General features: G+C 50.1%; 1 protein-coding gene across 13 annotated transcripts in view; it reads left to right on the top strand.

Moving 5' to 3' along the window:
* RANBP3 (RAN binding protein 3) overlaps positions 1 to 16,155 on the top strand; it is an 82,664-nt gene that overhangs the window by 44,502 nt on the left and 22,007 nt on the right. For 8 of the 13 annotated variants that reach the window (XM_064280365.1, XM_064280363.1, XM_064280371.1 and 5 more), the window contains 3 exons: positions 5,798 to 5,834; positions 5,916 to 6,002; positions 7,978 to 8,049. In XM_064280365.1, the coding sequence (XP_064136435.1) occupies positions 5,798 to 5,834; positions 5,916 to 6,002; positions 7,978 to 8,049 (196 nt within the window). The remainder of the gene's footprint in view (positions 1 to 5,797; positions 5,835 to 5,915; positions 6,003 to 7,977; positions 8,050 to 16,155) is intronic. The other 5 variants (XM_064280367.1, XM_064280366.1, XM_064280373.1 and 2 more) reach the window with 1 other exon arrangement.

The raw sequence follows: 16,155 nt of genomic DNA, 5'->3' as shown, positions 1-16,155 counted from the left end.
AGAGCGTTAGAGGGAGCGCAGCCTTCCCAGGAGAGCACTTGAGGGCCGGCAGGGCAGGAACTAAGAGGTGATCCCTTTTTGGGGGGCAGAACAGCGCCTGGAAGTGTCTCTTGAGGTGGGGGTTAGGAGTTATTTTGTCTTTGGCCTGTGCAAGGACAGGAAACGGTGCCCACAGCTCTCTGTCGCCAGCCCTGTAGGAACACAGGACCTTCTGGATCCCTCCTGGAGGCTGGGCCCTTTAGAGCACTCTGCTTGTGGCCTAGTTCAAAAAAGCAGCTCACAGAGGGATCTCTACCCAAAGAGCTTTAAGGCTTTAAAATGAGAATAGCAGGGCACAGAGATTTTGCGAGGACAGCTAGTCTTGCAGAGGCACACAGGGTGTTTCAGGTCCCACTGGGTTAGACTGTCTGTGTGCCCTGCTAAGGGACCTGTGCAGGAAGTGCCCCAGGAGCCTGGCCTTCAGCCCTGGGCAGCCTGTGCTCTCTGCGGCCCGCTCAGCCCAAGTGTAGCCCGTGTCTGTGGAACTCAGCTTCTTGATCCTCGTGGACTTTGGGCAGAGGCTTTAAGCCCAGGAAATCCAAGCAGGCCACAAACAGCGCATGAAAGATCAAGAGTGGTCATGTTGTTAGGTGCCATCAAGTCGATTCCGACTCAAACAGGACCCCGTGTGACAGAGTAGAACTGCCTCATAGGGTTTCTTGGGCTGTAATATCTGTAGGAACAAACTGCCAGGTCTTTCTCCTGTGGAGCTGCTGATTGGGCTTGCAACACAGACCTTTTGGTTAGCAGCTGAGTGCTTAGCCATGGCACCACCAGGGCTCCTAAGAATTGTTACAGGGAACCTTGAGATGGGTTGTTAGGTCACTGTGGGAGAGCAGCGTTGGGGCACGTACCACTGTGGTGCTGAAGGCCGCATTTTGTTGTTTTTGCTTTGCTTTCTGAGGTATAACATAGGTGCATACAATCTAATTTTAACATCTGTAGCTACAGGTACACCCAGTCTCTCTAGAAGTCTCAGGTAGCTCCACTATGACACCACTTGGTGACAGCCCTGAGCTGCCCAGAGATTTGTTATGGGGACTCAGTCACTCCCTGGCTGGTAGCCAAGCATAGAAAAGCCTGGTTGGTTGCTAAGGAATCTCACTAATTGGCTGTCTCTACTGCTTGGGCTTGGTGAAGGCAAAGTAAACTTTTTTTTAGGTCAATTAGACCATAAATCAAATCAGATGGAACCCGATCCCAGCTGCCTGTTGGGCTAGGGTTTGTGTTTGGTTCCCTCTGACTGCTATGCTTTGCCTCAGAGCTTTGGAGCGTGCTCTGTACCATAGTGGAGTTCAGGAAACCGCCTGCGTGTTACCCAGCAGGTCTCATCCATCACGTTCCTCTGCTCTTTATCCCCTGGTGCCATCGGGAATGTAAAGCCGAGATGTCTTTATAATGAATAGCGGCTCGCTGCATTGTTGCTTATAAAAGGCTTTATCGTCTTTCAGTCTCATCAGAGCTCTGGCCATCGAAGGCTCAGTACCAGGAAAAAGTCTCCATATATCAGACTTCCTGGCTCTTGGAAGACAGCTTGAAGAAGACCAAACCTCATCCAGATTAAGTTCTTAGCTTGAGCTGAGAAAGCAAGCAGCTCTTGGTGCTTCCTCAGAACTGGGCAGCACTGGCCTGGACTGGAGGCCCACTGCCCCCGCATCTTCTGACCCCTGTGCAGGATCTGGCCTTGCTGCCTCTCAGCTGGCAGACCTTTTGAGGCTGCCTCTCTCTCTCTGTTTTTCAGTGTCTGCCTTTTTGGTAAGAATTTCTAAGCTAGTGGCCTCGGCCACCATTAGGTGACAAGGACAAGTAAACAGGTTCCTGCCCCTCATTTGTTTTGAGTCCTGGCCCCCATTATCCTGCGGTAACGCCCAACTCCCACTGGTCTGTTCCAAACATCCACTGCTGAGCCTCAGTCAGGCCAACTGGTGTCCAGCGTTTTCCAGAAGGAAATTATCTGACACCCTCTTGCTCTCTGGTCTTTCCCTTGGATGTCAGGAAGGTAGCAGCATTCCTTCCTGCTCGCCGCTGTCTATCTGTTGTGCTCAGGAACATAGCCTCCAGGTGTGCCCCTCCGCCTGGACCAGATGGAGCATGGGTGTCTGTGGTCACCATGGGCCCTTTCCCAGCATGGCACCTCTGTCTTCGAGGCTGTGCCAGGTAGCCTCACAAGAGCCATGGCTTTTTGGGGGCCCAAGGGGTGGGACAGAGATTCTTAATGGAGGCAACCATCATTATTTTCATCATTCCATTTTTATGCAAAGAACAGAAGCTTCCCACATCCACAGTTCCATCCCAGTTAGATGTGACCCCTGATTTTGTACTTGGCCACAGGGGCTCACATGCTTCATAGAATGGAGCCGCTTCACCCAAGGTTCTGGTGGCTCCTGGGGGAAGAAAACCCACCACCACTGCCTGTCTCCACCCAGCTGGCTGGTGAATGCGCCCAAGATTTGTCACGGACGCTCAGTCACTCCCCGGCTGGTAGCCAAACCATGGGAGCACAGGGGTGCCCCACGCCAGAGGACTGCCATCTTTCGTGCACTGCTTTGTGTCTTCACACTGCCCTCTCCTGGTCGTCTTCTCCTGCCGTCTTACCTAAATATTCACTTAGAACGTTTTCACCGTGGTATCCTGAGTTCTGCCGTACATAGTGTGTTCCCAGCTGTCATGATCCTTGCAGGCATGGGTTCTAGATTGGCAGATGCAGAGAAGGAAATGGGGCTTCCAGACCCTGCTTCTTTCCTCAGGCTCTTGGAGAAGCGCACTCACAACCACCTCCCCCCACCCCCGCATTCCCCATAGCAGCGGGTCCTGAGCTCTGAGCTGCGGGGCCAATTCTGCGTGTGTCCCAGGCATTGCCCTAGACCCGCTCCCTTGGTTGGGGCTGTGGGCAGCCCTCAGGTGGCCCTGCCGTGGAAGAGGCCCCAACCACCAAGCTGCTGTGTCTGTGGAGTTGCTGCATACCACGTGTGGGGCCAGGGGTGGCTTGAAGGGGAGCGCCTGCACCCGAAACTTTGTCCTACTCTGGGGGAAGATGGCACAAGCCCAGACCTCCCGAGAGGAGAGGCTCCATCCCCAGTGGGTGTGGAGGGGAGGGGGGTTGGTGGTGCCAGAAAGGCCAGGCTGCTCCCATGTGGGGAACAGTTGAGGACTTCCGGAAGAGCCAGCCTAGCCCAGCAGGAGTGGCTTCGTCTTACACTCTGCCTTCCTCTGCCTCCTTCCACCTGTTCCTGTCACGGAGAGTGGCCGGCGGTGGCTTCTCAGCGCTTTCGAGCTGGCTGTTTCAGGCCTCACTGAGGTTTCAGCAACACCTAAAGGTGCCCACCACTTGGTTTTTCTTGGGGTATCTTTCCCAGGGCCTGGCCGCCCCAGCCTTCCTAGGACCAAGAGGCCTGCCATGTCTCTGGAGTGGCTGTTAGAAGAGGTTTGGGGTACAGATTTGAGGGTCTTCTGAGGTCAGGGGGTCTGAATCTTGTCTGGCCAAGCACCCCTCTTCTTATGGTCCCCAAAGGAGGCATAACGAGGACACCGACTCCACTCTGCGTGGAGTGGACACCTGTGTGCAGACCGTGCTCTGAGCGTTGAGTGTGTGAGCTGCAAACAGACAAGGCAGGGCTCTCACTGTAGTGCAGGGTGGGGGGGCGGGGCAGAGAGTGAGCAGACAAATCTGACAATTCCGACTGTGATCAAGAGAACAGAGCCAGGGAAGGGGCCCAAGACGGGCTGGAGGGGTGCTGCTTTCAGGGGTGATGGGCTAGCCAGTGACTGTTTAAAGGTGGGGCCCCTCGGGCTAACGGTGAGCAGGGTCTGAAGGCTAATGCCACAGGGGGCCACTGCAGGGCCCAAGGGCAGGAGTTGCCAAGAAAGGCAGCAGCAGGTGGTTGTCTGCAGAGCCAGCCCATCTGTCACAGCAGCTCCCCCAGGCCCACAGGTTCCTGGGGCATGAGGCCGAGGTGGCCTGGAAGAAGGCATCAGGTGGCAGGTGACTTGTGAGTGGTGTTGCTTAGGAGTCCTGGATGGTCAGATGTCATGTGGGGGCCCCGAGATGAAACAGGGCATGAACACAGTCTCTCAGTCTCTCTTCCCCAGTTCCCTCAAAGAATATAGGGTATGTGGAGGGGGGTGTGTCCACCGAGCACGGAACCAGGAGTCCCTAGGGTAACGGAGGGTGGGGTTGTACAGGCAAGAGGAGTGAGGAAAATGTATCATTTCTCAAAGCTGCCGACGGGGCTGGGCCATCTGGGTCCCCAAAGTAGTCAGAGCCCGAGCCTCTGTGGACTTGCCCCTGCAGCAGCCAGGTAGGCCTGGGGTGCTCACCTGTGCCAAGTATGAAGGTGTGCAGCCCCTGAAGTGGGCACTCGCTGCCGTCCCCCAGGAAAGGGGTGATCTAGCGGGGATCTAGCTGACTCTGGTGATGACAGCTCTGTGTTCCCAGATGTGGCCCAGGCTCTGGCCTCTAGAATCAACGTGCCACAAGAATGTGTCTTCTGCCTTGCCACCCACCTGTACCCCGGACACCCGCCACCTCCTTGACCCTTCCTTCCCTATGCTCTCACCTTCAGGACAGGGGTCAGCCAGCTCAGTCATTGCATGGCCTGTTTTTGTACTGCAATCTGAGAATGCTGTTTACGTTCTTAAAGGTTGTAGAGAATCAAAGCAAAGGAAAATATTGGACAGAAACCTAACGTGGCCCACAAAGCCAAAATGATTAACTGTCTTGGTCCTTTCCAGAAAACGGGTGCCGCCCTCTGCTCTAGGAGTTTCTGGCTCCCGGAATCCGTGGTTTTGTTATTTATAGCAGTTACTGCTTTTACCCGCCAGGCTGCAGTTTGCAAAGCACTTTCACACACATCATCTCGTTTAATAATCCTGCCAGCTCCACGAGCCAGGTGGTCCTCGTTTGGCTAAATCAGTTCACCTCCAAAGTGCTTGGTGGATATCAGAAAATTGGCTCTCTTGCTTACTCCTAGATGGAATGTCCTGGAAGGAGGGCAGGTCACACCTCAGAGTCCGCTTTTGCCTCCTGAGTTCTGAAGAATCACAAGTCCCTGATTGTCCTCGGGGAGGGGGCACTCGTTAAGGTCCCCTTAACTGCTGGCTGTTCACATTCTAACATCAAGGTTAACGAGGGAATCCTCCAGCCACCTTCTCTGTGAGCCGTGATTGTTCGGTTGGCTCGTCGATCTGTTGAATTGTTGTCTGATTTCTCTTCTGAAAGCTGTTTGCAGTGGACTTTGGTCCAAAGCATCCAAGTTCTCCCTGGCTCTGGAACGAACAGCCCACCTTGAAACGGGCCAACACGGTCGAGCATGCTGGGCAAGGAGAGGAAGCCACCGTGGTCCCGTGTTGTGTGACCATTTTCAATAAGCCTGCTGCCCTTCAGAATGGAACAGACTGCCGTCCAGCTCTTGGCAAACAGAATTTGGGCCTAATAAGAGTTCACGGTGTTTGGGCTTGGGGGTAGCATGCCAGTGAGTCGTAACCGGTGGAGATACAAAGAAACTGATCCTGCTGTTGTAGTAAAGGCTTTCTCAGCCCTCACAGGGAATTTTTGGCACGTGGTTTCGTAGGCCAGACACAGAAGGTTCGTCAGAGGTCGTTTTTGAGCTGTAGGGTGAAATTCAGCCTATAGTACAGGTGGGTGGGCTCAGGGAGGCAGTCCTCAGTGCCCTATTTTAGAATTCATTCAGGGACTCATGGTTGTTCGCCTCTCATCAGCATGCCCGCTCTCACCACCCTGACTCTGCTCTTGTTTCAGAGATCAGCTGGCGGCTCCAGCCCAGAAGGGGGAGAAGGTAAGGACATCCCGCAAGCGTTTGACCATCTTGGTTATAAAAGTGGGAACAACCTGACTCTTCTCTCGTCGTTTTATGTAGATTCCGACCGAGAGGATGGAAATTACTGCCCTCCTGTCAAGCGAGAAAGAACGTCATCTTTAACCCAGTTCCCACCTTCTCAGTCAGGTAAAAGTTGCAGCTTTTATTGGGTGGTAAATGCATTTATGCTTATGAGCTCCAGCGTCTCCAGTCCACCCGATCCAATGGCACCAGTGAGAATCAGTCTTATGCTCCCTCTCCATCAGGAACAAGGCCAGAGCATGCCCCAAACGTAGCGCCCGTACCCCTGCCCGGAGCCAGTGACACTTCTGGAGTGGTGGGGACTGTGGAAGACGAGTCCCAATTGTCCCTCGGTGATGGAGGGGAAGGGGCCCTGGTGGCACAGTGGTTAAGCATTTCAAAGGTCAGCAGTTCAAATCCACCACTTGCTCCTTGGAAGTCCTTTGGGGCAGTTCTGTTCTGTCCTGTAGGGTTGCAATGGATTGAAATTGACTCAGTGGCATCGGGATTGGTTTTTTTGGTTTTGAATGGAGGGGAGGATGGACGGTACAGAGCCCTGTTGTGACAGGCTGATGCACCATTAACTATACCTCTTCTTCCCCACGGCGGCCTGTCTTCATAGACTGGTGTGGAGGGGGTGCCATGTGCTCCTTATCAGCCAGCTGCATGCCAGCGCGGGGCAGTCCAACTGAGAAGCCCAGATGCTCACAGAGACACACACACACAGACACAGACTCACGCACACTCAGATACTCATATGGGGACACACACTCACAGACACCCACACTTACGCACACAAATACACTCACTCGTGATAAATAGCAAGCCCAGTGGAGCTCCTTGAGGAGTAAGCTTAGTGGGTCCCTGAAGAGTGGGCCAGGCCAGGATGTGAGGCCTTGGATGTTGAGACGTGGTCCAAGCACACGCCCAGGGGACAGCAGCCAGCCTGGGCACTGGTAGTCAGTGTGGAGAGAGGCAGGTCCAGGATAGAGAGAGGCCTACTCCCTAAGGTACCTCTGAGTGGATACACTAGTTCGCTGACTTTGGATGAGGAACCTTCTGGACAGTAAGACAAGGCTGCAACTGACAGGCTTTTTTTTTAGGGACTCCTGCATGCTTGAACGGGTGTTCATGGAAGGAGGGAGCTTTCACTCCCTGGTTATTGTAACTTACTCCTTCCTACTCACTGTCTAAAAGGTACAGCAGAAAAAAAGTAGGGCGAGGATTACAGAGAAAACTTTGTGTTGTAGGCCAGAGGGGCAAAGGACCACCAAGCAGTTTTCTTTCTGGGCCCACTGGAAACCCACCTCCCTGCAGTCCATTGGTACTTGGGAAACACTTGGGGGATGGGAGGAAGTGGCGCCGAGAATCTGAAGGTCTGTTCTCGCCCTGTGCTGACGCCACGCAGCAGCCTTCTGTGCTCACTGCTCTCAGAATGAGTTTCCCTGCTCCATGTTCCACTTCGTTTGTGGGAGCCTGTTGGCAGGCCTGCACCTGGGGAGGAGTTGGTATCGTAAGGGGGGGGGGCGTTTAAACAGGTGAGGGGACAGCACCACCTGGTCTTAAACAGGTGAGGGGTTGGACCACTTGGTCTTAAACAGGTGGGGTGGCTGCCCCACCCAGTCTCAAACAGGTCAGGGGACTACCCCACCCAATCTTAAATAGGTGAGGGGGGCTGGACCACCCGGTCTTAAACAGGTGCGGGAGCTGCACCCACCAGCAACACAGGGCTGGCCAGAGGAACAGAGCAGAGGCTCAGACTCAAGTGAGACTTGGAACACCCAGTGGGTCCCTTCCCTCCCCTCTGGCCCTGCAGAGGCCCAGGGGTTAAGGAGAAGCCAGAGGCACAGGGACAAGACGGGCAGCCACAAGCAGACAGGAGCTACCTGCTAGCCATCAAAACAGGGAAAGGCCATGCTGCTGGGATCCCACCTTTGTGCCTCTATCGGGAGAGTCTAAATGCCTGTCTGTAGACAACCCTCTCCTGTGGTGGGCTGGGCCATGGACCCCATGGTGGGGAAGGTGGTCTGTGTGTCTGCCCTCTTACTCATATTCTTTTTCACTCTTGTTCCCTCCCTTGCCTGCCCCACCTTGCCAACAGTATCAAAAAACAATGTCTTCATGCCATCAACCTTCTGTGAATCATCTGCAGGCAATTCTGACTCGGAGCCAGGTGAGCCCCTAGCCCCTCTGCCCTCACAGCCCCTAACCAGGAGTGTTCCTGCAATTAAAGCCAGGCGTCCTGTAAAATAAGACCCTCACCAGGAACGCACACATGAAATTGGGAGTCTCTCACTTCCTAAGTGTTTGCTTCCAAACCTTCTTCAGCTTGGAGGTTTGGGACCCAGTGGGGGACAAGGCTTTAAAAAGCCCTTCAGTTTCTATTTCTGTGAGTAGTACCTGGTTATAAGGAGTTTCAGGTTCATTTAAAAAACAAACGTACAGCAGTATGTTACACATTTTCTCAAAATCTTACATAGTGTGTTCATATTATTAAAAAGGAAATCAGAAATGCATAGAATAAAAAGAACCCCCTACCCCTTTCCGCTCATTCTGCTACCCTAAAGGTGGTGGTAGTTGTTAGCTGCCATCGAGTCGAGTCCAACTCATGGCGACCCCACATGTGCAGAGTAGAACTGCTCCATAGGGTTTTCAAGGCTGTGACCTTTCGGAAGCAGATTGCCAGGCCTGACTGCTGAGCCACCTCTGGGTGGGCTCCAACCATCGACCTGTTGACTAGTACTCAAGCAGTTAGACCCCAAAATTAACTGCCGCTAAGTTCATGTCATTTTCCAGACCCCTTTTCTGTGTATTAAATTCTCACATTAATTAAAATCGCTTAGATCTGTTCAAAGGAGCCCTGCTGGTGCAGTGGTTAAAGCGTTCAGCTGCCAACTGAAAGGTTGGTGGTTTGAACTCGCCAGCCACTCTGTGGCAGTCTGCTTCCGTAAGATTGCAGCTTTGGAAACCCTACAGGACACTTTTACTCTATTCCTTTAGGGTCACTGGGAGTCAGAATAGACTCCACAGCAGTGGGTTTGGAGATGTGTCCAGAGAAATACACCTAGTCACAGCTTTAAAACTATAAGGAAAACAGCGTGGTCCCTTCTGAAGGATATGGAGTCTGCCTTTTTTGGTCTTTTGCTAGAGAACAGCTCCCAAGATTTCCTGAAAGTCTCCCCTGTGGCTGAAAGTCCTCATAAAAGATTTAATGAGGCGCTTAACAACCAGCATTCTGTAACCCAGCCCACCTTATATAAATTCATTGCTGAGTTCAAATGCCTGGCGAGAGAAGCCGGCCTCTGGCAGGGCAGTGATGTTGAGGGACGAGGCCAGCCTTTATGGCTTTGAGGATTGATCTGATGGCACCGTTTCAAACAATGTAATCCCACTTGGCTCTAAAAGCCAACTGTTTTGAGCTGCCCTCCTCGCCCGTCCTAAAGAGGAGCTTGGTTTTTAAAGATTCTTGTGAGTCATCATGTTGGTTGTGCCCAGGGCGCTCGCCTGGCAAGTAGTGCTCTGAGCATGGAGTAGGGTGGGGAGGGCAGTGTTTGCCATCCCCACCTCCTGACCAGCGCAGCTTGCAGCAAGTTGAGCTTTACCACCTCTGGGTCTGGTCCAGGTTGTTGGCCACTGAAGCCAGGCATCTTCGTCCCTTCGCACCATTGAGCTCTATTACTGGTGTCATGGACACCCCTGAGGTCTGTAACGCCTACTGCCCCTCACAGCACCCTCAAATGTCCGTCCTCCAGCATAGCGAGAGCAGGAGGGTACTGAGGAGAGGGGGCAGCTCGGACCTGTGTCAGGGCCTGACACGGCCTTGTTTGAAGTCTCAGATACCCGGAGTGTGATAGGAGTGGGGTCTGTAAGACGGAGGCGTCAGTCTGCATGTTGGTATTCCGTCAGTTCCTGGAGCCTTGTTTTTGCCAGCGACTTCAGTGCAGCTTGGACCTCTTCCATTGGTTCTTGGTCATACACTGCCTCCTGAAATGGTGCAATGTCGACCAGTTCTTGTTGGTACAGTGACTCTGTATTCCTTCCATCTTCTTTGATGCTTACTGTGTCATTTAATATTTTCCCCATAGAATCATTCAGTGTTGCAACTCGAGTCTTGAATTTTCTCTACGGTTCCTTTCAGCTGGAGAAATGCCGAACACATTCTTCCCTTTTGGTTTTCTAACTCTAGGTGTCTGCATGTTTCATTATAATACTTTTTACTTTGTCTTCTCAAGCTGCCCTTTGAAATCTTCTGTTCAATTTTTCCCCTTCATTATTTTTTCCTTTTTTTCATGGTTTTTAATGACCTCTTGCTTTCTTCGCATATGATGTCCTTCCATAGCTTGTCTGGTCTTTGGTCATAAGTGTTTAACGAGTCAAATCTATTCTTGAGATGGTCTCTAAATTCAAGGTCATATTTTGGCTGTTGTGGACTTGTTCTAATTGTCTTCAGTTTCAGCTTGAACTTGCATATGAGCGATTGATGATGATCTGTCCCACAGTTGGCCCCTGGCCTTGTCGTGCCTGATGGTATTGAGCTTTTTTTCATCATCTTTTTCCACAGATGTAGTCGATTTGATTCCCGTGTATTCCGTCTGGCGAGATCCACGTGTATAGTCGCCATTTATGTTGTTGAAAAAAGGTATTTGCCGTGAAGAAGTCGTTGGTCTTGCAAAATTCTGTCATCAAACCTCCAGCACCATTTCTGTCACCAAAGCCTTTTTTACCAACTGCTGTTCCTTCTTTGTTTCCAACTTTACATTCCAATCACCAGTAATTACCAATGCATCCTGATTGTATGTTTGATCAGTTTCAGACTGCAGAGCTTGGTAAAAGCCTTCAATTTCCTCCTCTTTGGTATTATTGGTTGGTATGTAAATTTGAATAATAGTCGTATTAACTGGTCTTCCTTGTAGGCGTATAGATATTATCCAATCACTGACAGCGTTGTACTTCAGGATAGACCTTGAAACGTTCTTTTTGACAGTGAACCCGATGCCATTCCCCTTCAGGTTGTCATTCCTGGCATTCAGAATGGCCACTACCAGTCCATTTCAGCTCACTAATGCCTAGGATATTGATGTTTATGCATTCCATTTCATTTTTGATGACTTCGTATTTTCCTAGATTCATACACGTTCCAACTATTAATGGATGTTTGCAGTTGTTTCTTCTCATTTGAGTCATGCCACATCAGCAAATGAAGGTCGTGAAAGCTTGACTCCATCTATGTCATTAAGGTTGACTCTACTTTGACGAGGCAGCTCTTCGCCAGTCGTATTTTGAGTACCTTCTAACCTGAGGGGCTCATCTTCCAGCACGATATTAGACAGGGTTCCACTGCTCTTCATGAAGTTTTCACAGGCTAGTTTTTTCAGAAGTAGATCGCCAGGCCCTGATTCTTAGCTTGTCTTAGTCTGGAAGCTCTGCTGAAATCTGTCCACCATGGGCAACCCTGCTGGTATTTGAAATACTGGTGGCATAGCTTCCAGCATCACAGCAACACGCAAGCCACCACAGTACAACCAACTGACAGACGTGTGGGGCCGTAAAGATTACAGCCTAGGAAACCCAGTGGGGCAGTTTTACTGTGTCACACACGGGGTCACCAGGAGTCAGAATCAACTCAGCGACAACAGTTTAGTCAGTGGGCTGTGCTCTGTTGTTATTTGTATTTATCGGAATGCTCAGCTTGCTCCAGACTCGCCCACAGGAGCCCCGTCAGGCTGGTTCCTGTGTCCATAGGCATGTGCCCAGCGTTGTTTTTAGCTCTTCTTTACCTTCTATCCCAACAAGATGTTCCAGGCACGTCATGATCTTTCCCTGCCTCACCCTGCAATCAGCCATTTCCTAAAGGATCCCTGGTCCTTATTAATGGTAAGTGGTATTTTCAAACCAAGATCTGGGTGCTGGGTGCGCTCGTTGCTACTAGGCATCACTACTCCCAGGCCCTCTCAGCCAACAGAACTTTGAACGTACACGCACGCACGCACGCACGCACACACGTACACCCCTACCTACCTCCCAGACCCTCTCAGCACACACACAACCAGGAACATATCCAGATCTGCACACAAGCACACACACACAGTGACATCTCCATGTATTTCTGTATCTATATCTACCTTTCTATCTGTCTGTGTATGTATACACATAAGCATAGGTTCACGTGGATACTTCCAGTCCAGCACCAACAGGGTTCCGATTAGCCTTCCCACTTGCACACTTCCCTCTTTTCTCCCAGTAAGAACCAGGCTCCCTTTATTCTCTGTGTGTCTGCGTATTGCTCCATCCTCCTGCACGTGGCCAAGCTCCCAGCCCACCAAGCAAGCTCCCTTCCCGCCTTCTACCAAAGGCATCTTTGCTTGGGCCCCAGCCACCTTCGGGCCACCTTCTCTTGGACCACTTTCAGCATCTGGTACAGGCCAGGTTCAGTTCGGATCCATTTTCAGCCTGCTTGCTTCCCACCTGATTCCCAGCAGGACAGAGGCTGCCAGAGACAGAGCAGCTTCTCCCTCCAGGGAAGTCATGGGGGGGTGTGAGTGTGCCCCCAACACCTGTGCAGTAGCCAGGCTCTTTCCTGACCCTGATGCCTGCAGTTGGGGTCAGGCCACGAGGCCACAACTCTTCATTGCGCTGTGACTGGGTTTCAGGAAAATTAAGTTTATGGAAGCAGTGAGAAGAGACAGCCCTTGTTCTCGTCGGGGGGCCCACATCATCCTGGGAAAGGGCCTCCCAAGTTCCCAGCCACGTCTGCACACCAGCCTGCCGCCCTGGACCCCGCCTGTCCCGGGTTGCCATTACAAGTGTGGGATGCCTTGTTTGTCCACTCATTTCAGCATTCCGCATGGATTTTCTGCGTATCTGCTGAGCGGGCCAGGCACTGGGCCCAGTGCTGGCAGGTGATGGGTGCTAACATTTTTCTGGCCCACTGCCCCGGCTGGTCAGCCCAAGCTATACCCCAGCGGTCACACCGGTGTTAGCATTGGCTCCACACCAAGCAGAGTGGTGAAGGTAAATCTGTAGCCACACAGTGTAAGCGCTTTGAAGGCAAATCTGAGGGCTTTTTAAAAATTCTCTAAACTGTAAACTTCATCACAATGAAAAATAACTATCGAAATTGCCAACTATCTTCTGAATAATCCCATGCTTTGGAAATGTTAGGTGCAGTCAAGTCGATTCTGACTCCTGGTGACCCCATGTGTGACAGAGTAGAACTGCCCCATAGGTTTTCTTGGCTGTAACCTTTACAGAAGCAGACTGCCAAGTCTCCCACGGAGCTGCTGGGTGGGCTCAAACCTCAAGCTTTTGCTTAGCAGCCAAGCGGCTAACTGTTGTGCCGCCGGGACTCCTTGTGCTTTGGAAATGCAGTTCATTATAGGCAGTCCCCAGATTATGAACGAGTTTCGTTCCCAAGTCTGTCTGTAAGTTGAATTTGTACGTAAGTTGGAACCGTTAGGTACGGTTCATATCTAACGTCAGTCAGGTGTTTGTCTTAGCATGTAGTGTACCTTTCTATGCATAAAAAAACATTAAAGAAACACTTCCATGTACACTAGAACATCTTTAACATAACAATACAGTAATAGTAATGTTTTGATGCTTGTCCTAAAGTAGTGCCTGTTTGTTATTACAAACCTTTGTAAAGACCTCGAATTTTTAATATAATAGGCTTTACGGAGGTTGGTTCATAACTACAGGTTGTATGTTAGTTGGACATTTGTAACGTGGGGACTGCCTGTATTTCCCTTCTAAAAAGACCTTCTCTCCAGGCCTGCTACAGCACCATTTCTTCCCTCCCACCTGTGGTATCAGATTCTCCTAAACTTGGGGGCTGTCACCACTCTATGCTGGGAGGGCCACCAGCTCCACCAGGGCGGCTCCGAGAAGCCCCTCAGGTTCCACTCCTCAGACTAACTACTAATGAGAGTTTTTGTAATCCCATTTTTGCCCGAGGAGAGCAGTTTGGCATGTAGACAACAGAAAGAGTACCTTCCTATTTCATTCTGAACTCTGATATGATTTTTTCATACCTGAAAGCTCAGTCTCACAAGGTGGCTTTTTTGTTTTTTAGTGTACAATTCACTAGTTTTTAGTATAGCCACAGTGTTGTACAGCCATCACATTCAATTTGAGAACAGTTTCATCATGCCAAAAAAAAGAGCCGTCTCCCTTAGCAGGCACTCTCCAGTCCCCTCTTCCCAGCCCCTGGCAACCACTCCCTTCCTTCTGTCTCTGCAGACTTGCCCGCCCGTTTTGGATATTTCACGTAAGTGGAATCATACAGTTTGTGGCCTTTGGGTCTGGTTTTTTTCACGCAGCAGAATGTTTTCAAGGTTGATTCGTGTCATAGCATGTATCAGAACTTCATTCCTTTTTACGGCCAAACCGAGTAGTAGTCCTTCGTGTGGATATATCTCAGTTGGTTTATCCATTCGTCAATTGATAGACATTTCGGTGTTCTTATTTTTTGACTATAATGAATAATTCTACTCTGAACATTCATGTACAAGTTTTTGTGTGGACATGTTTTCAGATCTCTTGGGTGTATACTAGGAGTGGAATTGCTAGGTATTATGGTACCTCTGGAGCCCTGGTGGTGCAGTGGTTAAGAGCTTGGCTGCTAACCAAAAGGTCAGCAGTTCGAATCCACCAACCACTCCTTGGAGACCCTATGGAGCAGTTCTACTCTGTCCTGTGGGGCCACTCTAAGTCAGAATCGACTTGATGGCAGCGGGTTTGGTTTTGGCATGGTAGCTCTCTATATTCAACCTTTTAAGGAATTGCTAGGCTGTTTTCCAAAGCGGCTACACCATTTTGCACTCCCTTCAGTATTCTGAGGGTTCCTGTCTCTCCATATCCTCACCAACACACTCGATATTGTCTTTTTGATTATAGCCATCCTGGTGGGTGTGAAGTGTTGTCTCCTTGTGGTTTTGATTTACGTTTCCCTAATGACTTTGCATTTCTCTAACGACTTGTTGTTAGGTGCCGTGGAGTTGCTTCCAACTCATAGCGACCCTGTGTACAACAGCCTCACAGTTAATTATGTTTGAGCCCATTGTTGCAGCCACTTTGTCAGTCCATCTTGTGGAGGGTCTTCCTCTTTTTCGCTGACTCTGTCCTTTACCAAGCATAATGTCCTTCTCCACGGACTGGTCTCTCCTTAATAACATGTCCAAAGTACGAGAGATGAAGTCTCACCATCCTTGCTTCTAATTAACATTCTGGCCGTACCTCTTCCAAGACAGATTTGTTCATTCTTCTGGCAGTCCATGGTATGTTCAGTATTCTTCTCCAGCATCATAGTTCAAAAGCATCAATTCTTCTTTGGTGTTCCTTAGTCATTGTCCAGCTTTCGCGTGCATAGGAGGTGATTGGAAACACAGTGGCTTGGGTCAGGTGCACCTTAGTCTTTAAAGAGACATTTTTGCTTTTTAACACTTGAAAGAGATTTTTTGCCGTGGATTTGCGCAATGCAATGCGTCATTTGACTTCTTAACTGCTGCTTGCGTGGGCGTTGACCCCTAATGACTAATGATGTCCAACACCTCTCCATTGGCTTGTTGACATTTTGTATGTCTTCTTTGGAGAAATGTCTATTCAAGTCTTTTGCTCATTTTTAAATTGGGTTTTTTGTCTTTTTGTAGTAAATCGTAAGTATTCTTTATATGCTCTAGGTACAAGTCCTTTGTAAAACATGTGATTTGCAAATCTTTTTTTCCTATTCTGTGGCTTTTCCTTCCTGACGGTATCCTGTGAAGCAGAAACATTTTTAATTTTAATGAAGTTCAATTTATCTCTCTTTTCTTTTGGCACTGGCACTTTTAGTGTCATATCTAATCAACCATTGTCTAGTCTAAAGTCCCCAAAATTTACTCCTGTGTTTTCTTCTAAGAGTTTTATAGTTTTAGCACTTGCATTTAGATCTTGGATCCCTTTTAGTTTTGTATATGGTGTGAGGTAGGGGTTCAGCTTTGTTCTTTTGCTTATAGAGGTCCAGTCTCCCCCAACACATTTGTTGAAGAGACTGTCCTTTCCCTATCGAATGGTCTTGGCACTCCTGATGAAAATCAGATGACCACAGGTGTTAGCCCTGGTGGTGCAACAGTTAAGCACTCAGCTGCTAACCAAAAGGTTGGCAGTTCAAACCCACTCAGTGGCTCTGTGGGAGAAAGACCAGGCGATCTGTTTCCCGTAAAGCTTACAGCCTAGAAAACCCTATGGGGTAACTCTACTCTGTCACATGGGGTTGCCGTGACTCGGAATTGACAGCTCCTTA

The sequence above is a fragment of the Loxodonta africana genome, chromosome 3 (genome assembly GCF_030014295.1).
Source record: "Loxodonta africana isolate mLoxAfr1 chromosome 3, mLoxAfr1.hap2, whole genome shotgun sequence".
Taxonomy (NCBI): domain Eukaryota; kingdom Metazoa; phylum Chordata; class Mammalia; order Proboscidea; family Elephantidae; genus Loxodonta; species Loxodonta africana.
Note: the sequence above shows the minus strand (reverse complement) of the source record. Positions and strands in the feature narration are given on the sequence as shown.